The sequence below is a fragment of the Staurois parvus genome, unplaced genomic scaffold, assembly GCF_062004578.1.
Source record: "Staurois parvus isolate SC_StPar_1 unplaced genomic scaffold, SC_StPar_1.0 ptg000104l, whole genome shotgun sequence".
Lineage (NCBI taxonomy): Eukaryota > Metazoa > Chordata > Amphibia > Anura > Ranidae > Staurois > Staurois parvus.
Genome location: NW_028317900.1, coordinates 9,805,963 through 9,829,172, shown reverse-complemented (window position 1 = coordinate 9,829,172; position 23,210 = coordinate 9,805,963). Strand labels below are relative to the sequence as shown.

At 40.4% G+C, this 23,210-nt stretch overlaps 1 protein-coding gene across 8 annotated transcripts in view; it reads right to left on the bottom strand.

Annotated features, from left to right (window-relative positions):
* The window catches only part of RYR3 (ryanodine receptor 3), a 954,561-nt gene that overhangs the window by 164,126 nt on the left and 767,225 nt on the right, over window positions 1-23,210 (bottom strand). For all 8 annotated transcript variants that reach the window (XM_089671311.1, XM_089671312.1, XM_089671314.1 and 5 more), the window contains 3 exons: window positions 16,623-16,703; window positions 14,980-15,068; window positions 11,211-11,339 (listed from right to left, as the gene is read on the bottom strand). In XM_089671311.1, the coding sequence (XP_089527437.1) occupies window positions 11,211-11,339; window positions 14,980-15,068; window positions 16,623-16,703 (299 nt within the window). The remainder of the gene's footprint in view (window positions 1-11,210; window positions 11,340-14,979; window positions 15,069-16,622; window positions 16,704-23,210) is intronic.

Here is a 23,210-nt window from a genome sequence, read left to right as displayed (position 1 = left end):
AACATAAAGGAGGGAATTTCCTAAACTGGAGCAGACAGAATCTGGAGCAGCTGCACATGGCAACCATTCAACTTCTATCTTTGGCTTTGAATATGAAACATAGAGGTTGATTGGCTGTCATGCACAGCAGACTGGCTGCTCCAGTTTTAGTACATTTGCCAGTTGATAAAAAAAAGCCAGTAATTGTAAATATGCAATCTACAGTATGTAGGTCTGATGGTTCAAATGATATGCCTTGAAAAGATTACCCAATCCCATAAATCACTTAGGTTAATTTTAGCTTGTTCATTTAAGCTTTGACCAAAAAAACCTGGAAGTTCATTGGCTTCTGTTTAGAGCTGAACCAGATTTTGTACTCTCCTGTTTTAGTAAATCAAACCCTTTGTTAGGAGTGTAGTAGTCAGGAGTGTGCGCCATGTGGTAGAGCAAACAGTGTTCAGGAGCTGGGCATTTATAACATCTAGAGTACATTACAATCTGTTAACAGACATACTCTGCATCAGGGGTGGACTGACAACTCATGGAGCCCCTGGGCAATAGGGGATCATGGGGCCCCTGTGTCCTTGCCCAAACTCAAAAAAGCCTATGAAAAAGGTACCAGGGGCATCTCATGGGGCCCCCTACTGACCCTGGGCCCTCGGGCAGTGCCTGAGTATCCACATGGTCAGTCCGCCCCTGCTCTGCATACAGTGCTGTGCGGTATACTCTCCTTACTGTTGTGTGATACATGCTTATGGCTGCTGCACTCTGCAAATTATATACTCTTGACCTCTGCACTCTGGATGTCTATAGTGTTTGTATATTCCTGACCAAAGTGTTCATTAAGTTGCTAATTAATTCTTGACTATTGAAGTTTGTTCTTAACCACTTGTCCACCAGGGCCATTTTTTTTTGCATACGTTAAAATGATTATTTAAAGCGCGACACAGTAGTTATATTGTTAAAGCTAAGATTCTGGAGTACAATGTAAAATGGTGGTAGTTGCAATTTTTTATGTTGCAATATTAGCGCACATGTTTATCAAGCACAAATATTCAGTTAAACATACAATGAAGTTAATTTTAGTGAACGCAAACACAACACATCACCCATTTTTTGTAAAATAAAAAAGATGATTACATAAATACCTAACCTGTTAAGCTTATAAATTGTGCACACCCATGAAAAGACGGCAAACTTTTTTTTTACTCAAAATTGTCCATAAGCATTGCTTTAAAAGCCTTTATAGGTTATCATTTAAGAGTTAACCATGAATGATGGCCCCAGAATTACTGCTCTCACTATGACATTTGCGGTGATAAGTAACTTGTTGCACATTGTGGTTGTTGAACGTAGGTACTAGTGATGGGCTTCATGTTCAAGTCGAACGCAAGTTCGACTCAAACATGAGTAATTCGTGTGTTCACTGAACACATGAATGGTAAGGGCGTTTGGCGAGCAGTGAGGAACGCCACTGACAACTGAAACATTAAAGAATGTTTCACTATTAAAATGCCGCATGACTTAATAATATAGCTTATGCAGTATTTTAGTAGCTGAGCTGTATCTTACCACATACTCAGATGCGGTAAGATATCGCTCAGTAAATTGTCCCTGTTCGAACCTACCGAAAGTTTGACAGTGAACTTCGAAGGTTTGACTGTGAACCGAACAGGGGGGTGTTCAGTCCATCACTAGTAGGTACATTAGTTACTTTATTTTTTTACTTTATTTATCCTTTACAATATATAGCAGCTACAGTATGTGTTTGTAAACAACGCTTGTAGACAAGTGGTTTTAAAGCAGGCTCAGACAAGGAGAGTTACTACAACTGGAGCACTCAGAATCTAATACAGCTGTGCATGGTAGTCAATCAGCTTCCAATTTAAGTTTGCTCAATTAAGCTTTGACAATAAAACCTGGAAGCTGATTGGTTTCTTGGTAGAGCTGCACCAGATTTTGCACACTCCAGTTTTAGTAAATCTCCCTCAAAGTGATTGCTTTCTGTGTGCAGTTCCAGATTTAAATATTTCCCAGCTCCTCCTGTACCTGTCACAGCTTATGCTGACAATGACTGAGTCATTTGCTAAGAGTATGAATGAATACAAATGTTTTAATCTCACAACCCTCAGCCCTGGTTGATTTTCAGTGCAAATTCTGCACCGCATCAGAATCGAACACCGTTCAATGCGAACCGCTGCGGGTGTGTATGTCAAGATAACAACACCCTGAAAGTGGTCAGAAAAACGCGGTGCGGTGTGCATAATGGATTACATAGGTGTGAATACTCATACGATCCGATTCTAGTGCGGCTCCAATCGCACTGTGCACAAATCACATGTGATTTGTACAGGAATGCGGTCCGGTTCCTGTGCGAATCACATGCGATATACCGCACCGCATATATGTGAACCCCGGCTAAAGGTTCCAGAAAGAATCTTCCATTCATTCCTACTTTTAGCAAGTGGCTCCTGCTTTTAGCTTCTGCAAGATCAGTGTGAGGCTTTGCAGGGAGCTGCAATCACTCTCACAAGTATGACTCAGCTCCTCAAGTCTCCCTGCTTGCATACAGCACTATACAGATTCTAAGCAAAGTTGCACACGAATAATGATCATGTAGAGGGTGTAAGCAGGAGCTATTGTCAACAGCATGAATAAATCTGGCCATATATTAATTAAAAAAAAAAATTATCCAAATTTCTCATCCAGAATTCACTCTGAATGAGAAACTACAAGTCCCAACAGCCTTAGCAGCTGTAGTTCTCCTTTAACTACCATGGCACTATGGAGCACCGTGGTATTTCATTGATTCTTCCTGTCAGTATACCTGCTTGTCCGTAAATCCCGTACGAACAATCATATATACTGGCAGGTCTACAGGAGAGCTGCATGGCACCCGCAATCTACTGATAGCTGGTGCAATGCTTTCCAGACTCCAGCAGCAAAAAAAAAAAAAATGCACATTTTTTTACCTGCAAAAAAATGTGCATTTATTATTTTTTTTAGCAAAAGGTAAACTTGTCCTTTAACCATCACTGGGCTTTAAACCATTATGTAAATTCAAAACATTAACAAAAACGTAAAAAGCCATTTATAACTCTGCCCCAAATTACATCAACGATCTTGTCTCCAAATATCACCCAAACCGTATTCTTCACTCCTCGCAAGACCTCCTGCTCTCTAGCTCCCTTGTCTCCTCCTCCCATGCTCATCTCCATGACTTTTCCAGAGCTTCCCCTATCCTCTGGAACTCTCTACCCCAATTTATCAGACTATCACCTACTCTGCTCACTTTTAGGCGATCTCTGAAAACCTCTCTCTTCAGAGAAGCCTATCCTGCCCTCAGCTAATAATGGAATCTTCTACTCTTCCAACCAGTCCATCCCCCACAGTTACTACCTTTTGTACCACTAGCCCCTCCCTCCTAGATTGTAAGCTCCAAGGAGCAGGGCCCTCCTTTCCCTCTTGTATTGAACTGTATTGTTGCTGTATTGTCTCCTGTTATATTGTAAAGCGCTGAACAAACTGTTGGCGCTATATAAATCCTGTATAATAATAATAATAATAACAATGTAGCTTTTGTAGTTTTGTTTTAATACAGTAGTTAGAATAGACATATGCATGGTGTTGTATATCATCATATATCATAGCTTGTGCTTGAAGCAAAGAGTCTTTATTTTTGCTTTATTATGTTAAAACACCAATAAGTAACCACAATTTAACCGCTTGCCGCCCTGCCACTGTGTATATACGTGTGCAGGGCGGCAGTGGAGCGCAAAACCACATTTAAAAACGGGTTCCGCGCTCCCGACACTTTCGCCGGCAGGGGGCGCACGCGCGCGTTCCCGCCGACCCGCGGGTGATCCGATTCGATCCAGGAGGGATCAATCATTAGATTTCAGCCAGTGATTTCTGGCTGAAATCACATGATCGGTCCCTGTCCTATCCTGTCCTGTGTTGACAAATACACAGGGCAGGATATGATGTCATTCTTCTCTGCCTGGACACATTCCGTTCCAGACAGAGAAGAAGACATCCAAAAAGTAAGTACACAAGCACTACACTACAGTTAGAACACTCTAGGACACATTTAACCCCCTGATCGCCCCCCCCCCCGTTAACCCTTCACTGCCCTGTCACCAGTGTCACTGATCAGTGTTGCTGGCGACTTCCGATAGTGTTAGCGCCCCTCCCAGATAGCGCCAGATTGCCCGTCAGTACACCAGTAATCCCGTTTAACCCCTTGATCGCCCCCCCCCTCCAGTTAACCCCTTCACTGCCCTGTCACCAGTGTCACTGATCAGTGAACCAATTTTTACTGATCACTGTATCAGTGTCGCTGGCAACTTCCGATAGAGTTAGCGCCCCTCCCAGATAGCGCCAGTTTGCCCGCCAGTACACCAGTAATCCCGTTTAACCCCTTGATCGCCCCCCCCCCCAGTTAACCCCTTCACTGCCCTGTCACCAGTGTCACTGATCAGTGAACCAATTTTTACTGATCACTGTATCAGTGTCGCTGGCGACTTCCGATAGGGTTAGCTCCCCTCCCAGATAGGGCCAGTTTGCCCGCCAGTACACCAGTAATTCCATTTAACCCCTTAATCTCCCCCCCAGTTAACCCCTTCACTGCCCTGTCACCAGTGTCACTGATCAGTGAACCAATTTTTACTGATTACTGCATCAGTGTCGCTGGCGACTTCCGATAGTGTTAGCGCCCCTCCCAGATAGCGCCAGATTGCCCGCTAGTACACCAGTAATCCCATTTAACCCCTTAATCTCCCCCCCCAGTTAACCCATTCACTGCCCTGTCACCAGTGTCACTGATCAGTGAATCGATTTTTACTGATCACTGTATCAGTGTCGCTGGCGACTTCCGATAGTGTTAGCGCCCCTCCCAGATAGCGCCAGATTGCCCGCCAGTACACCAGTAATCCCGTTTAACCCCTTGATCGCCCCCCCCAGTTAACCCCTTCACTGCCCTGTCACCAGTGTCACTGATCAGTGAACCAATTTTTACTGATCACTGTATCAGTGTCGCTGGCGACTTCCGATAGTGTTAGCGCCCCTCCCAGATAGCGCCAGATTGCCCGCTAGTACACCAGTAATCCCATTTAACCCCTTAATCCCCCCCGTTAACCCCTTCACTGCCCTGTCACCAGTGTCACTGATCAGTGAACCAATTTTTACTGATCACTGTATCAGTGTCGCTGGCGACTTCCGATAGTGTTAGCGCCCCTCCCTGATAGCGCCAGATTGCCCGCCAGTACACCAGTAATCCCGCTTAACCCCTTGATCCCCCCCCCCAGTTAACCCCTTCACTGCCCTGTCACCAGTGTCACTGATCAGTGAACCAATTTTTACTGATTACTGCATCAGTGTCGCTGGCGACTTCCGATAGTGTTAGCGCCCCTCCCAGATAGCGCCAGATTGCCCGCTAGTACACCAGTAATCCCATTTAACCCCTTAATCCCCCCCCCCCAGTTAACCCATTCACTGCCCTGTCACCAGTGTCACTGATCAGTGAACCAATTTTTATTGATCACTGTATCAGTGTCGCTGGCGACTTCCGATAGAGCTAGCGCCCCTCCCAGATTGCGCCAGTTTGCCCGCCAGTACACCAGTAATCCTGTTTAACCCCTTGATCGCCCCCCCCCAGTTAACCCCTTCACTGCCCTGTCACCAGTGTCACTGATCAGTGAACCAATTTTTATTGATCACTGTATCAGTGTCGCTGGCGACTTCCGATAGAGCTAGCGCCCCTCCCAGATAGCGCCAGTTTGCCCGCCAGTACACCAGTAATCCTGCTTAACCCCTTGATCGCCCCCCCCCCAGTTAACCCCTTCACTGCCCTGTCACCAGTGTCACTGATCAGTGAACCAATTTTTACTGATCACTGTATCAGTGTCGCTGGCGACTTCCGATAGTGTTAGCGCCCCTCCCAGATAGCGCCAGACTGCCCGCCAGTACACCAGTAATCCCGTTTAACCCCTTGATCACCCCCCCCAGTTAACCCCTTCACTGCCCTGTCACCAGTGTCACTGATCAGTGAACCAATTTTTATTGATCACTGTATCAGTGTCGCTGGCGACTTCCGATAGAGTTAGCGCCCCTCCCAGATAGCGCCAGTTTGCCCGCCAGTACACCAGTAATTCCATTTAACCCCTTAATCTCCCCCCCAGTTAACCCCTTCACTGCCCTGTCACCAGTGTCACTGATCAGTGAACCAATTTTTACTGATTACTGCATCAGTGTCGCTGGCGACTTCCGATAGTGTTAGCTCCCCTCCCAGATAGCGCCAGATTGCCCGCTAGTACACCAGTAATCCCATTTAACCCCTTAATCTCCCCCCCCCAGTTAACCCATTCACTGCCCTGTCACCAGTGTCACTGATCAGTGAATCGATTTTTACTGATCACTGTATCAGTGTCGCTGGCGACTTCCGATAGTGTTAGCGCCCCTCCCAGATAGCGCCAGATTGCCCGCCAGTACACCAGTAATCCCGTTTAACCCCTTGATCGCCCCCCCCAGTTAACCCCTTCACTGCCCTGTCACCAGTGTCACTGATCAGTGAACCAATTTTTACTGATCACTGTATCAGTGTCGCTGGCGACTTCCGATAGTGTTAGCGCCCCTCCCAGATAGCGCCAGATTGCCCGCTAGTACACCAGTAATCCCATTTAACCCCTTAATCCCCCCCGTTAACCCCTTCACTGCCCTGTCACCAGTGTCACTGATCAGTGAACCAATTTTTACTGATCACTGTATCAGTGTCGCTGGCGACTTCCGATAGTGTTAGCGCCCCTCCCTGATAGCGCCAGATTGCCCGCCAGTACACCAGTAATCCCGCTTAACCCCTTGATCCCCCCCCCCCCAGTTAACCCCTTCACTGCCCTGTCACCAGTGTCACTGATCAGTGAACCAATTTTTACTGATTACTGCATCAGTGTCGCTGGCGACTTCCGATAGTGTTAGCGCCCCTCCCAGATAGCGCCAGATTGCCCGCTAGTACACCAGTAATCCCATTTAACCCCTTAATCTCCCCCCCCCCCCCAGTTAACCCATTCACTGCCCTGTCACCAGTGTCACTGATCAGTGAATCGATTTTTACTGATCACTGTATCAGTGTCGCTGGCGACTTCCGATAGTGTTAGCGCCCCTCCCAGATAGCGCCAGATTACCCGCCAGTACACCAGTAATCCCGTTTAACCCCTTGATGGCCCCCCCCCCAGTTAACCCCTTCACTGCCCTGTCACCAGTGTCACTGATCAGTGAACCAATTTTTACTGATCACTGTATCAGTGTCGCTGGCGACTTCCGATAGTGTTAGCGCCCCTCCCAGATAGCGCCAGATTGCCCACTAGTACACCAGTAATCCCATTTAACCCCTTAATCCCCCCCGTTAACCCCTTCACTGCCCTGTCACCAGTGTCACTGATCAGTGAACCAATTTTTACTGATCACTGTATCAGTGTCGCTGGCGACTTCCGATAGTGTTAGCGCCCCTCCCTGATAGCGCCAGATTGCCCGCCAGTACACCAGTAATCCCGCTTAACCCCTTGATTCCCCCCCCCAGTTAACCCCTTCACTGCCCTGTCACCAGTGTCACTGATCAGTGAACCAATTTTTACCGATCACTGTATCAGTGTCGCTGGTGACTTCCGATAGTGTTAGCGCCCCTCCCAGATAGCGCCAGATTGCCCGCTAGTACACCAGTAATCCCATTTAACCCCTTAATCTCCCACCCCAGTTAACCCCTTCAATGCCATTTCACCAGTGTCACTGATCAGTGAACCAATTTTTACTGATCACTGTATCAGTGTCGCTGTCGACTTCCGATAGTGTTAGCGCCCCTCCCAGATAGCGCCAGATTGCCCGCTAATACACCAATAATCCTGTCTAACCCCTTGATCACCCCCCCCCGAGTTGACCCCTTCACTGCCCTGTCACCAGTGTCATTGATCAGTGAACAGATTTTTACTGATCACTGTATCAGTGTCGCTGGCGACTTCCGATAGTGTTAGCGCCCCTCCCAGATAGCGCCAGGTTGCCAGCTAGTGCACCAGAAATCCAATTTAACCCCTTGATCGCCCCCCCCCCCCCCAGTTAACCCCTTCACTGCCCTGTCACCAGTGTCATTGATTACAGTGAACAGATTTTTACTGATCACTGTATTAGTGTCACTGGTGACTTCCGATAGTGTTAGCGCCCCTCCTAGATAGCGCCAGCTTGCCCGCTAATGCACAGGATTTTTTTTACCAAAAACATGTAGCAGAATACATTTTGGCTTAAATTTATGACTAACTTTGAGTTTACGATATATTTTTTATAGCTGAAAGTAGAAAATATTGTTTTTTTTCAAAATTTTTGTGGTTTTTTTGTTTATAGCGCAAAAAATAAAAAGCGCACAGGTGATCAAATACCACCAAAAGAAAGCTCTATTTGTGTGAAAAAAATGACTTAAATTTCGTTTGGGTACAGCATTGCATGACCGCGCAATTATCATTTGAATTAGTGCAGCGCTGTATAGCAAAAACAGGCATAAATTACAGTATCTATACCATAGTTTGTAAACGCTATAACTTTCACACAAAGCAATCAATATACACTTATTGGGATTTTTTTTTACCAAAAACATGTAGCAGAATACATTTTGGCTTAAATTTTTGACTAACTTTGAGTTTACGATATATTTTTTATAGCTGAAAGTAGAAAATATTGTTTTTTTTTCAAAATTTTCGTGTTTTTTTTGTTTATAGCGCAAAAAATAAGAAGTGCACAGGTGATCAAATACCACCAAAAGAAAGCTCTATTTGTGTGAAAAAAAGGACATAAATTTTGTTTGGGTACAGCATTGCATGACTACGCAATTATCATTTGAATTAGTGCAGCGCTGTATAGCAAAAAAAGGCATACATTACAGTATCTATACCACAGCGTGTAGACGCTATAACGTTCACACAAAGCAATCAATATACACTTATTGGGATTTTTTTTACCAAAAACATGTAGCAGAATACATTTTGGCTTAAATTTATGACTAACTTTGAGTTTACGATATATTTTTTATAGCTGAAAGTAGAAAATATTGTTTTTTTTCAAAATTTTCGTGGTTTTTTTGTTTATAGCGCAAAAAATAAAAAGCGCACAGGTGATCAAATACCACCAAAAGAAAGCTCTATTTGTGTGAAAAAAATGACGTAAATTTCGTTTGGGTACAGCATTGCATGACTACGCAATTATCATTTGAATTAGTGCAGCGCCAAACAGCAAAAAAAGGCCTGGTCATTAAGGGGGGTAAATCCTCTGGGGCTCAAGTGGTTAAAATCCTAATATCCAAAGGACTTTTGTTTACTTTTCTGCTGGATATACAAGTTTATAGTTTTCACCCATATATGCCTTTGAATTCCTTAATAATTGCGAAATAAAACTGCAGATGTAAATCAAGCTTCAAATCCACATGGCTTGTCCATCAAATAGGCATGAAAAACTAAGTTGGTATGCATAAATGACAAAATCATATAACATACCATGTTGGGGCAATCCCTTGCACTGTGCAGTATGCCTCTACAAGTGGACTCAGAGCTGACAACATTATGAAAGATCTATATTTTTGGCAGATGGGGAATGTTAGGTCTTTATGTAGAAATTATGTATTACCAATAAGAAATGTATACTTTGTCCTTTGATAGTAACATTATGTTAGTTTTTAAAGGTATATTTTATGGCATTTAATGGTGATAAAAACTGGATTTGGCCACAGTACTATATTTTACATTTTAAAAGAAACCCCTGTAATTAAACAAAATACATGTTAAATGTACTCTTGATTATAAACCTGTGGATGTGATTATTGGTTCAGTTCAGGTGCTTGGGTCATTAAAAATACCACTACCCAAAGACTGGTTTGTCATTGGAAACCCAAAACTCGAGGAAGCTCTATAATAAATCAGTAAGATGTCTGTATACCAAGAAGGTGCAAATGAGATCAGGATCAGAATGTTTTAGGGTTGATTTAAAAATGGAGAGTGCAAAATCTGGAGCAGTTCTGCCTGGTAGCCAATCAGCTTCTAATTTCAGCTTGTTCAATTAAAGGGTAAATCCACTTCCGTGGGGAAAAAAAAATAGCAAATAAAAAATAATATAGCTTAAAAAATTGTGACACAAGTCATATTGAAAAGTATTAAAAAGTACCCTTCCCTTTCAATCTGCAGCGCTGTCATTTTCCATAAAGTGCATTGCAATATAGCTACCTGGAGGTGTTCTGTACATAGAATGTATACAGAATGCCCCCCAGAAACATAATTTCTTGTGATTGGCTCACTGATTTTTTAAGAGGTCTGCACTAAGATACAAGTCAGATTTCAGGCATCCCTTACAACAAAAATGGCATTTTTGGCGAGATACTCCCAATAGGAAATCATATCTATAGGGATGCAGACCCTCGAAGTTTCCTCAATAGAGCCCTGCAGGTGCAGCAGCTGATTGGTAATTATGAAACCACTCCCATTAGATTCAGTTTCTACATGGACACAGAGAAACATACAACTCTTTCTTCAGAATAACAAAAAGTAGGAATCTGCAACAATGTTGGTTAAAATCTTTGAAATGTACATAGATCACCCAGAGGGGAAGGTTATTTTCTCAACAAAAGTCTTTGCAGCTTTGAAAAAAAAAAACTGGAAGCTGATTGGCTTTTGTGCAGAGCTGCACCACAGTTTGCACACTGCAATTTTAGTAAATCAATTCCTTAGTTCACTGGTTCTCTGACCCTTTTTGTCCATGATTTCCCATTTTTATTAATAAAAAAGTGACAGTCTATTTGAACAGATAACTTATTAATATGCATTTAAAGATTGAAAATAAAACTGCCAAATTTGAAAAATAAAAAGATGGTGAACAAGTGAAAACATGTTTCTATTAAAAGTACATTTATTTGCCCCTAGCTGAGTGCAAAAGTAATCCTAAATGTCAACATTTTAATATATTTATTTTCAATACAATTTTAATAAAATTAAAAAAAAAATCTAAAGTAGCTGCTACTGAAACATACAAAATCGTGTATATAGTATGTTGTACACTCTGGCAATAAAAACAAGTTCACAACCTCTTGAACATACTTTACTCAATTTACGTTCTCTGATATCCAAGTCATTGAACATAATGAATTTCACCTATAAAGTTTCTCAAGTGAAATAGATTGAAATGCATACAATTTGTAAAACAATTGTTACCTGAATGTATTCTGTGAGCGAGTTGAATATTTGTTTGGTAACAGCCAGAGACTTGGAAAAGTTGTGCTGTCCAGATTCATCAATCACATCTTTCCCTGAGTAGTACCAGTAGAAGTCACTGATAGATTCCTGTAGAAGAATCACATTTGCTATGGTCTGGAATGAACAGATCTTTAGAGTTACTGGGTTTGCACCCCAAGTGTATCATTCAATTGTATCTTTATCAGGCCTGTCTACCAGAATGAAATAATGTTACGCCTCCACAACTTTACAGATGACTGTAAGGAACAAAATACTTTCAGCCATGGAAATCTACTGGTCTCTCTGTAAATTGACCTTGTATAATAACCTCAAATACAATCATATATTAAACAAAGTCTGTTTTTTTTAAGCTGATACAATCTAATAAATCTTCTGAGATGGCAATGCCAAAGAATTCCACGATGATGATGATCAGAAAAATACATACTTAAAAGGATATGAATACATACTTAAATGTCAAAACTAATTGTATTTAACTGAACACTGTCAAGTTAATTTCAATGTCTAGCATTGAAAATATAGTGGATGGACTAAAACTGTTTGGATAGCCCTTACATATGAGCTTAAAGTGTTACTAAACCCCAGACCCTGCATTCACTATATCTGGTCTCCCACAGTACACAGAACATGGAGATGCAATTATTTTAATACATTTAAACTGCTAAATACCTTTTCTTATCAGCAGTTAGAACAGTCTTGTGACTTCTATCAGTGTCCAGCTGAGCACTGGTTAAAGCTTGTAGAAGGAGCTTTCATTCTCCACTCACTGCCTGTATAGGCTGCATAATCCCTGACCCTCTGTCTGGACAGCACTGATTGGTCCTGTTCTGATCACATGAACCCTCACAAGAAAAAAAAAACTCTCAAGCAATACACAACAAACTGAGCATGTGCAGCTTGCCCCCAAGGCTCTGTTCTATCAGCAGATGGATGGGGGACAGTAGAAGAAGGGGGGATAAGAGAAGACAGGATCAAGTATCCTTTTTTACACAATGCGGAGGATTAACTCCATAGGTTCCACAAAGAGGTATAACAAGCATGCTTTACTGAATATACAGACTGATTTTACTGTTGTGGGTTTAGTAATACTTTAATAAATACATAGCGACTAATGGTAACCCATAGACAAGAATGCCATTTAACTTTTTGGTAAAAGTAGAAATGATAAAAGGCTATGAAAAGGCTATTATTTTCACTGTATAGCAGTACTCTGTAAACTGCACTAGTCAAATAGACCCAGAAATCTGGACCATAGCTGGAGAAAGCTTTATCTAAATATTCTGCAGTGATACCCAGTGAAAAAGTGAATATTCAGATGACTGTCAAAGTTTTCAGTATTGTTGTCATTGGGATTGAGTGATAAGAGCTGGAAAAAGCAAATTTAAGTGATGCTCCATTCTCATCTTTGTGTATAATATGTGCATTAAATTAAATGTAAAAGTAATTTTCAGTCTTAAAATCTTCAGCTTTTCTTTAATCATACCTAGTAACCCTGACATGAAGGTTTTTATTCAGACACTTCGGGGTTTATTTACTAAAGCTGGAGAGTCCAAAATCAGACTCCCTTCTGCATAGAAATCAATCAGCTTCTAACCTCAGCTTGTTCAATGAACCTTTGGCAATGAAACCTGGAAGCTGATTGGTTTCTATGCAGAAGGGAGTCAGATTTTGGACTCTCCAGCTTTAGTAAATAAACCCCTTCCTGTCTCTGTCTGCCAGTTGTTTACTTGCATTGTCACCCTGTTACATGCACTTCTAATAGAGATTGTGCAGTTGATTTTGACAAATTAGGCTGTTCATTTCACAAGGGAATTTTTGCTTAGCTTAGTGAATGTAGTGGAAATTCAATTTGCAAAAAATACCCAATCATGTGCAAGGAAATACAGTGTTTTTGCTTGCTCATGATTGTATGATGGAATTCAACAAAGCTTTACCTCATTCACTATATCAGAGGTGATTACCTTGCAAAGTGAGCAGTCTATGTGACGTTATTAAATCCCTAAAATAAGGCCAAGCCAATGATCATAAAGGTCATTTTCACATGGATGTCATCAGTTCAGTCAGTGACAAGAAGGAAAACAGATGAATACCGATTCAGGTTATATCAGTTTTTCTCTATTTTCAGCTCAATTCAGTTCAGTTCAGTTGCATACACTTTAATTTGTTATTTTTTTAAGTGTTGAAGAAAACAGTCATAGTTGACAAAAGTATAAACAAAAAACACATTTCTTGCATAAAAATGGACATAAATATACAACATCCATTTACGTAGGCCTTTTCTGGGTTTTTTTCTGCAGATGTACACTGACTCAGATAGAAGCAGATATAAAAATGTATATCTGTTTACATCTGTCCACCAATAGACACATAGGGGTTGAATTACTAAGGCTGGAGTGTGTAAAATTTGGTGCAGCTCTGTATAGAATCAGCTTCCAGTTTTTTTTTACAAAGCTTAATTGAACAAGCTGAAGTTAGAAGCTACACCAGATTTTGCACTCTCCAGTTTTAATAAATCTACCTCACAATGTGGTTCACTCTGGATCTGTCTGATAAACTGGCAGACAGATCCAGACTGAACACTCGCGTGAAATGACCCCTATGCAGGAATGTTTTGACATTGTCTCTACCTGGAAGCTCACCCTAAGTACTGACATGCAGGGGTTTATTTACTAAAGCTGGAGAGTCCAAAATCAGACTCCCTTCTGCATAGAAACCAATCAGCTTCTAACCTCAGCTTGTTCAATGAAGCTTTGGCAATGAAACCTGGAAGCTGATTGGTTTCTATGCAGAAGTGAGTCTGATGTTGCACTCTCCAGCTTTAGTAAATAAACCCCACAGCGTCTACTAAAGTGCTTGATTCATGTAGACCAAAATTGGCTGCAAAAAGTGTGCAGGAAGCCAGCAGCACTGGGTTACAAAAAAGGATGAATGGTGAAAAGAGATAAACATATGACTTTGATGAGCTTTAGCAATCTAAATGTCATCTAGTTAGGGTTAACATCCAGCCTAGGGTGTGTTCTAATGCAAATTCAATGTGTGCATTAAAAGTATTTGTGGTTTTGAAAAGCAAAGCAGTGAATTAGGCCTACAAGTGGAACAGTTACTCCAGCAACCATTATGTTTTAATTTTTCAACGCAAACAAGGGATCTGATTAGTTGCTATGGGTCATTTCTTAAGTTTTCTTTGCTCCACACTTGATGTTATGCACACATTACCATTTTCACATAATTGTAAGTATATGGAGTGGGATTTCTTAAGGTTTTACATGCTGTTCTGTAGTGTTAATGTAGCCCTTCATCACAAACTATTCTGTTCTACTTGCCCTTCTAGAAAATTAACTGCTGCATCCTTTTCTATATTACCTTTACACACATTTTCTCTGTTACAAAAGGCAGCACAGTGAATCAAATTAATATCACATTACCAATGCTAAACAGTGGAATAATATACCCTTACATTCTGTAAGGAATCACATTCCCATTGCATGAGCTGAGGTCAAATCACAATAAACCTGCTGATTAACACACTAAAGCATTGCAGATTTAGCAGAGGTTTTCTTTCTCTCTCATTGTTGTTCTTTGTGTAGTGAATATTATTTTGTGTCATAGACCATATTAAAGACAATTTTCTGACAATTGGGCTCCAGAAAATGCCATGCACTTATAGAGGATTCCTGGTGGATGACATTCTATTTCTGAGCACAGCAAAAAAACATGCTTTAATTACCTGGAGTCGGAGAAGATAATCCACGGTGCTAATAATAATATTTACAGTAGTGGTATTGCCCATCTGAGTTCTGAGGAAATTCTGAAAGTCTTAAAAAAAGTATGAAAATGCACTTAATAGGCTTTCATTACAAAAGGTACATGGTAACACATGTGTTGTGTATATTCTACGAATCATACAAGCCTTCAGAAATGAATTGTCCACTTGTTTTTTAAGATTTTATAGAAACCTGTTCCGCTGTGCATTTGTTGATTTTTTTTACTTTTTATAAGGATGAACAGATTGGTGGGATAGCAGCATTTGTACTTTAGATCTTACATACAGTACTGCATATTCCATGTATTTTCGCTGTGTGTAAAGGCACATATGAATGATGAAACTTAACTATATTATTTTATTATAAATACATACAATAGAAAACAGGATACATAATGGATATGTGTTGTTGCCTGATTTCTATGAACAACTGCCACTGGACTATAGAGTCTACTAATCAGTAGCCTGTGGAGGAAAAGTTGGCTACATTTTTTAACTGCGTCACCTATCAACCCCTGAGCTCTGCATTACCTAATACTGACCACTGAACTGTGAATTACTACTGATCAGTGAACTCTCCAGTTACTCACTATCAACCACTGAACTCTGCATGACTTATTACTGATCACTGAACTATACATCACTTACTGCTGACCACTGAACTCTGAGTTCCTAGATACTGAGTACTGAACTCTGCATGACTTATTACTGACCACTGAACTATACATCACTTACTGCTGACCACTGAACTCTGAGCTCCTAGATACTGAGTACTGAACTCTGCATTACTTACTACTAATTAATGAACTCTGCAATACTTACTTCTGACCACTGAACAATGTGTCAATTATTACTGACCAATGAACATTACATTCCTTACTACTGATCCCTGAACTCTGCTTTACTTACTACTGACCCCTCCACTTTGTGTTACTTACTACTGACCCCTGAACTGTGCGTGGATACAAAGAAAAGTTTGGTTTTTAATTGATTCATTTCTGTTCTTAATTGGGAGGTAATACACCAAGAAAGTCCCTTAGTGTAGTCTTGACAAGTTTTTTTTTTTGCATCTTTTTTGCACTAAACTACCAACCCCTGAATTCTGCATTGCTTATTGCTGACAACTGAACTCTGCATTACTTACAACTGATCAGTGAACACTGCATTACTTACTACTGACAACTGAGCTCTGTGTCACTTATTACTAACCTCTGCACTCTTCATTCCTCCTCAATGACTCCTGAACTCTATGGTCCTTGCAACTGACCACTGAACTCTGCGATATTCATTACTGATCCTTGAACTCTACAATACTTACTACTGACCACTGAACTAAGTGTCACTTAAAATCAAATAAATACTAGCTAAGGGGAAAAGGCGAGGAAGGAGTTATTATAGGGTTAAATAAAACAACTTAATTAAAAACTGCAACTGACATTATGCCAGATCAAAGAAACATTATTTGATTTGCAAATACTGTTGGCAGGCTATATTCATACATGAACAACTATGTATGAAGAACTTTTTTTCTGATGAAATATGCAGGGCTGAGACCCCAGTTGTGCTTCCCTCACTGAACGCCCAGTCCTGGTAAGTAAATATCTTACCATTGTTGTGTCCTTCACACAGAAGTTGCAGGAATCTAAAAAGGTCCCTTGTAAATTCATCATTCTGTAAAACCTTCTCACCTTGGAAACACAAATGATATCAAGTCATATTAAGTAAATACATGAGTTCATGCGTAATCTGTCCTGTATAGTTATGCTATCATCTGTTTTAGCTTTAGTTGAGTAACAGGTATCTACACCACAAAGCTTGAAATCCGTTGTATGTGACTAAACCTAATGAGTTTCAAAGTTAATATTTACAGGTCATTGTTTTGGTTTTGTTGCAATTTTTGTGTTTGTGAACATTTTTGAAGGATCTTGAAGGATTTTAAATTAGATTTGGTAGAGTAACTTTCATTTGCATTTGTTGTTGCTTTTGACATGCGTCACATTGATTTTGCTTTAATACTTTGCATAGAAGTTGATGGAAAAGCATTTCAAGGGCAGCTTATACTTATCGCAATCACATCTCAACTATGTTTGAAAAAATTAAATATAAACCATTTTTCTCCAAAAAGTAATTGAAAGCTTGCTGCATTTAGAGCAGAATTAAACCCTTCGATCCATTACAGCCAAGGAAGTTGCGGTCTTGGCTTCTGTTTGATCTGCAATTGGCAAAGTGCTGCACATGTGATCAGATTTGACACCAGCTATTTGATTACTTGACAGTTCGGTTTAGAGCTGGCATGAGCGCACTAGTAATACTAACAGTCATCTCTTAAATCATGCTTTGACTCTTTTCAGAAACAGTTAAATTGGTGGGTTTAACTCCACTTAAACTTGCATCTGGGTCCAATGCGCATCTAGCCTGTAGCAACAGACATTTGTTTCATTCAGAACAGATACAAATCCATAGGAATGCAAAAGCAGCTAAATGCAGGTCAAATGCAGATAAACAGCACCTACAGTGAATTTTGAATAATTGCAGAGGCATCCCAAACCGATGTAAAAAGCATGCTGCATTTTCCCATTAAGGCTACTTTCACACTGCTCCACTTAAAAAAATAAGTCAAAACTGCATATGCGTTTTTGCTGCGGTGTGTTGAATTTTTGATGCTTTTTTGATGTGTTTCTGTTTTTTCCCCACTAGACTAAGCACTTCCTACAGGTGTGTTGCATTTTTTATGTGTTTTTGCTGCTGTTTCCATTCATTTCAATAGAGGGATGTGTTTTTGTTGCAGTTTTTTCAACAGGACAAACATGCACCAAAAATGCAGCAAGCGGGATTTTTTTCACCACTGCAGTGCAACGGATTAGTGTGAAGAGTGCCATAGGATTTAAAGGGATGCAGTTTTCTTCCTTTTTTTTTTAACTGAAGATCGCACCAAAAGCAGATCAGTGTGAAAGCAGCCTAAAGCAGACACTGACCCTCATAAATCTCACACTAGCTCTAAGAGAGCATATATCCTGGGTATGAAAACATACAAATACATTTTTAAAAATCACAAAATTGAGATGCGACATCTTTAAAAAGTTTATATTTTGTTAGATCTGAAGACTACATCGTTCATTTGTGGTCTGTGTACTTAAAAGTTGACTGCACTTTTGTTTGAGCATTTTAACATAATTTATTACTCTGAAAGTGACCGCATTAAAAGAAAAAGAGTGAATCTGAGTGTCAATTCAAATACAAATGACAGCAGTTCAAATTTACTAAAATTCTTGTGATGCATGTAGCTAAACAGGGGGATTGTTTTGGGCATTCTTTGGCCAGGCACATAAAGCTGATGTAGCCATGCAACAGCTGTATCATTATGTCATTCTGGTACATTTACAGATGAGACTATGGTTAATCCTTTTTCCCCTAGTGCCCAATACTGGGACTGCTACATCATTTCCTATTAGCAAAGTGGATTCCGTTTCTCTGACAGCGGAGGATATTGGGACCTGTAGTCCTATAGCCAATATATATCCTGCTTTTGAGCAGAAAAACCGCTAGACACGTCTAAACACACCTTAACACTAGGTGCATTTAGTGTTTGGGCATTAATGCATTCCAATAGCTCCTTAACTCATGTGCAATATGCGGCTTCAGGCACATGTTTATTTTTCCTGCCAGTGGTAAAAGCTGTTCAGAGGAGAAAATCAAATGCCCTATGCCCAAGAGGCCTAAAAGTGCTATGAAGATAATGAGGCCTGAAGGATGATAAAAATGAGTAAGATATGCAGGCCAACCTTGTTGTTCTGAAATTTGCAAACCCAGCCAGTGATATTTTTTTAAAAAAGGTCCATCTTTCTCTGACCCTCTTTCAGACAGGACACAATCAGTTCACCTTTTGAAGAAAATAGCTAATGTACGCAACTAGCTCTAATAGGTTAGAGAGAAAATTGAATCATCTGTGACTTGTCTAATGCTCCCTATACAGGTATAGAATATACCGACAATTTTCATTTTTTAAAAGATCATTCGACATTCAAGCCGTTAGAGGACTCAATTTTACAGCTGATTTCGAAAGTAGGCCCGGCTGTCGATGGATCCAAATTGAAAACTTTCATTGTTTCAACCAAAGTGTAAACGTTTATGTGTTAATCGAAAAGAAAAATCCCCTGTCTAGTATTGCCCATGTCCTTTGGTGAACCTGAAGAAGAATCTTTGAACAAATTTTATTCTATGTGTTTAGTGGACAAATCGTTGTCAAGAGACATATAGTAACTGTAAACAGGCGATATTCTATACGTTTATGGCCAGCCTAAGTGTTGGCATGTCCTGGCACACTGCAGCTGTTAGTCACTGCCTCTCAGCATTAATGGAGCAAACAGTGTTTCTTAATTAAAGTGATTCTAAACACAAAAGGTTTTTTACCATAATGCATTTTCTGCATTAAGGTAAAAAAACAACTTTCCTTTAGCTAGTCCCTCATCCCTAAACACTGACCTGAGTCCTCTATCAATCCAGTGCTGTTCCCGGCTGCAGTTCTTCTTCCCCTCTTGATCTTTTTAGAGGAGTCTCTGAGAGTAGCAGGAGCCATTGGCTCCTCTGCTGTCAGTCAAATCCTGCGAGGATAGAGCTGGGGACAGGGCCAAACCATGCTGTGTGTGTCTATGGACGCACAAAGCTTGGCTCAAGAGTGAGCCTGCATGAGTGCCCCCACAGCACACGGCTTGCTATGGGGACACTTGGAGAAGAGGAGGAGCAAAAAGTGCTGGCAAGAGACCAAAAAAGAATAGGTAAGGGACCGCTCTGTGCAATATACTTGCACAGAGCAGGTAAGTAAAACACCTTAAATTGTACACCCCTTGAGGGTTAGGGACTGATATGAATGTACAATATATATGTACAATGCTGCGTAAATTGACAGCACTATAGAAGTACCTATAATAAATAAATAAATGTTTATTATTTTTTTAAAAATTGAGACTTTAATATCACTTTAAAATGGACTTGGTGTCTGAGGGATGAGAGTAAAATCCCAGGAGGCCTATATAGAATTGCCAACTGACCAGAATGATGATTATGAGACCATAAATAACACAATATTCAAAAAGTATCAACTTACAACTGTATAGGTATTCGTAACAGATTCGTATCACTGCAGAAAGGACATGCAGACTCACAACAATTTGGTTCAAGGGACTGAAACAGATTTGTATGAATCAACAAGACCCAATGATCCAGGATCAACTTCTGCACTTCTACCTGAAGAAGTTTGACAATTTGTGTTGGGGCAAAAAGGCAGCAGAATTGGCAGATACCTTTATTAGTACTTAAGTATCTGACCACTGTGGGGCTCCCTCTAGTTGTTGGAATTGAGGGAACACACCATAAGCAACCCCTGAAAATGAAGTTTCCAAGTGGCCAACACCTGGAACTCCTGGTAACAAGCTAACATCAGCTGAATATTGCAGAAGTTATTCTTGCAAGCCTAGACACGTCAGGAGAAGTTGCCTTGAGCAGCATCAACATCATCCTGGCCAACCAGCCAGCGCCAATTTTCTGTGCTGTTTGTCAGTGGAAAAGCAAGAGGCAACAATACCAATATACAACCTGTCATCATGGGTACCCAATTCATGACTGGCTTCAGAGACTATGGAACATAAGTCATGGTAGTTTGCTGGGTAAAAATTAGTAATAAGTGTTACCACGCAACAAAAGATTATATCTACTGTATATAAAAAAGCAAGCTTGCACTGTCTGTGATCACCCACAGTTCAAAAATCAAGAATATATATAAAATAGGGCAGCACTTTGCATACACATGCCTCGCTACTTCTCATGCTTAAACATGCCTCTGTTGTGCAATAGTCCATGTATCTAAACAAGTGAATAAACAAATCTGTGAACAAAAACAACCAGGGTTTTTCTAAAGCCATATTGATTTCGATCCCTAGGGAAGCAGAAATGTTATGACTCACATATTGACTGTGTTTCTTTTTTAATGTATGTACAGGTATATTGGCACACTTTATGTGTTTATTACAATATTTTTAGAGCATTTGATGTGTTATCATTGCTTTGAGTGGCATTGGATACGATCTGAGCCCCATGGATGGTTGTGGATTGGTGTTTTGGAATACATGATGTGGTGGTGTTGGAAAGTGGAATTCAATTCACAAGAGGAAGTATAGAGATTATGCTGGGTTTTTTTTGTTTACAGATTTGTTTATGCACTTCTTTGGACATGCAAACTTTATTGCAAAATATTTTAACATGAATTTTATTGCACAGTATAAGTATAGTTTGCTGTGTAAACAGTTCAGTAAACAGCCTAGATGGTCTAAAAAAATTTACTCAACTTATAGTAAAAGAGAAAAAAAAGGGAAGAGAGTATAGCAGTACAGCTCCAGAGTGGATTGCTGTGTGAATAGGACACAAACAATTACTTTTTTGTGTGTTTCGGTGGTGACTGGCATTCTTTCATGCAGAAAAACGATGGCCACCACACTATGAGTGAATTGACCCTTACTTTAGAGACATCCGGGGACGATCTAACCAGATGGGCCAGAGGTTTAATCTCCAAGGCTAATAAAAGTGGGGACAGCGAGCAATCCTACTACCCTGTAGGATTGGAAACTGTGAGGACTTGAAATCAGCACAGTTCACATAGGCTGTAGGGTCACTATAGAGCGTCTAAATTCAGAAACATTATTTTGGGCCAAATCCCCATTCGCCCAGAATTTAAAAGAGATATGGGCAAGACAGAGAATCAAAGGATTTTCTGATATCTAACAATAGTAACATGAGTGGGATATTCCTTTTTCTAGAGGTCTCTATTAACAGAGCTATTTTCTAAATGTTATCACTAACTTGCTTAGCAGGCAAAAAGCCCCGTTGATCTTTATAAATAAGAGCCCCTACCCCTTGGTTTAATCTGGCAGCCAAGATTTTTTGTGAAAAGCTTATATCATTGTTTACCAGTAAAATGGCACAGAAGTTTGACAAATCAGAATTATCAGTGTTGGGTTTAGGATTTATAGGAATTGCAGCAATAAGAGATGGAAGAACTGTCAGTCATGAAGGCAGTTGAAAGCATCATGTAAGAGACAGTAGCTTTTGCAATTAAGTAGCTGTTGGGGTCGGGTATTTTATGTAATTTTACAGATTTTATTGCTAAATTTAATTCCCATGATAGAGCACATAATGAATTCGGAACCCATGAAAAAAATATTTGGAAAAAGAAGGCATTGGCTTTTGCTAAAGAGTAGGCATATGAAGGGACATACAATTTCAAAAGGTAGTGATGGAATATTTGGACTCTTTTGGTAGGATTACTTGTATAGGCATTTTTCCAATATGCAGGTGAAAGGGTTTCTGTGAGAGATCATATTTCCACAATGAAGACACCAAAATGAATCTTGTTTGCCTTTAGTTAAAAAAGTGTTTCATAAGCCTAAGTGACTTTTCTGCCAACACCAGCAGAAGGAGATTAAGGTCACATTTAGCTTTACCAAGTGTGATTTTGTGGCATCTGGCAAGGCTTTGTCGAAAGGCAGATGCCTTTTCATGAAGTTTGCAATCAAGAAGTTGAAGGTGGGCAATGCATTCCTTATTAAGAGAGTAGGTCACTTGAATGCAGTGGCTGGCTTCTTAACACCGCCTTTAAGTTTCCCAAAGTGTAAGAGCATAAATATCCAGACTGCAATGTAATGAATGCAACATCTATAGTTGGGAAGATAGTGGAGAGTTTATTAAAAGACCACATAGATGAGTTCTTCCTGGAAAAAAATATTTTAAGCAACAGACAGCATGGATTCATGAAAGACAGAAGTTGTCAAACAAATCTGATTTCTTTTTATGAGGAGGTGAGCAAAACCTTGGACAGAGGGGTGGCTGAGGATGTGGTATACTTGGATTTTGCAAAAGCATTTGACACAGTTCCCCACACAAGGCTAATGTGTAAGGTAAAGTCTACAGGCTTGGAAAAATCTGTATGTAAATGGACAGAAAACTGGCTAAACGATTGTATTCAGAGAGTAGTGGTTAATGATTCATACTCTGAATGATCTAGGGTTGTTAGTGGTATACCCCAAGGGTCAGTGTTGGGACCCTTACTTTTTAATAGATTTATAAATGATATAGGGTCTGCGATTAAAAATACCATTTCAGTCTTTGCAGATGACACCAAGCAGTGCAGTGGAATAACATCCTTA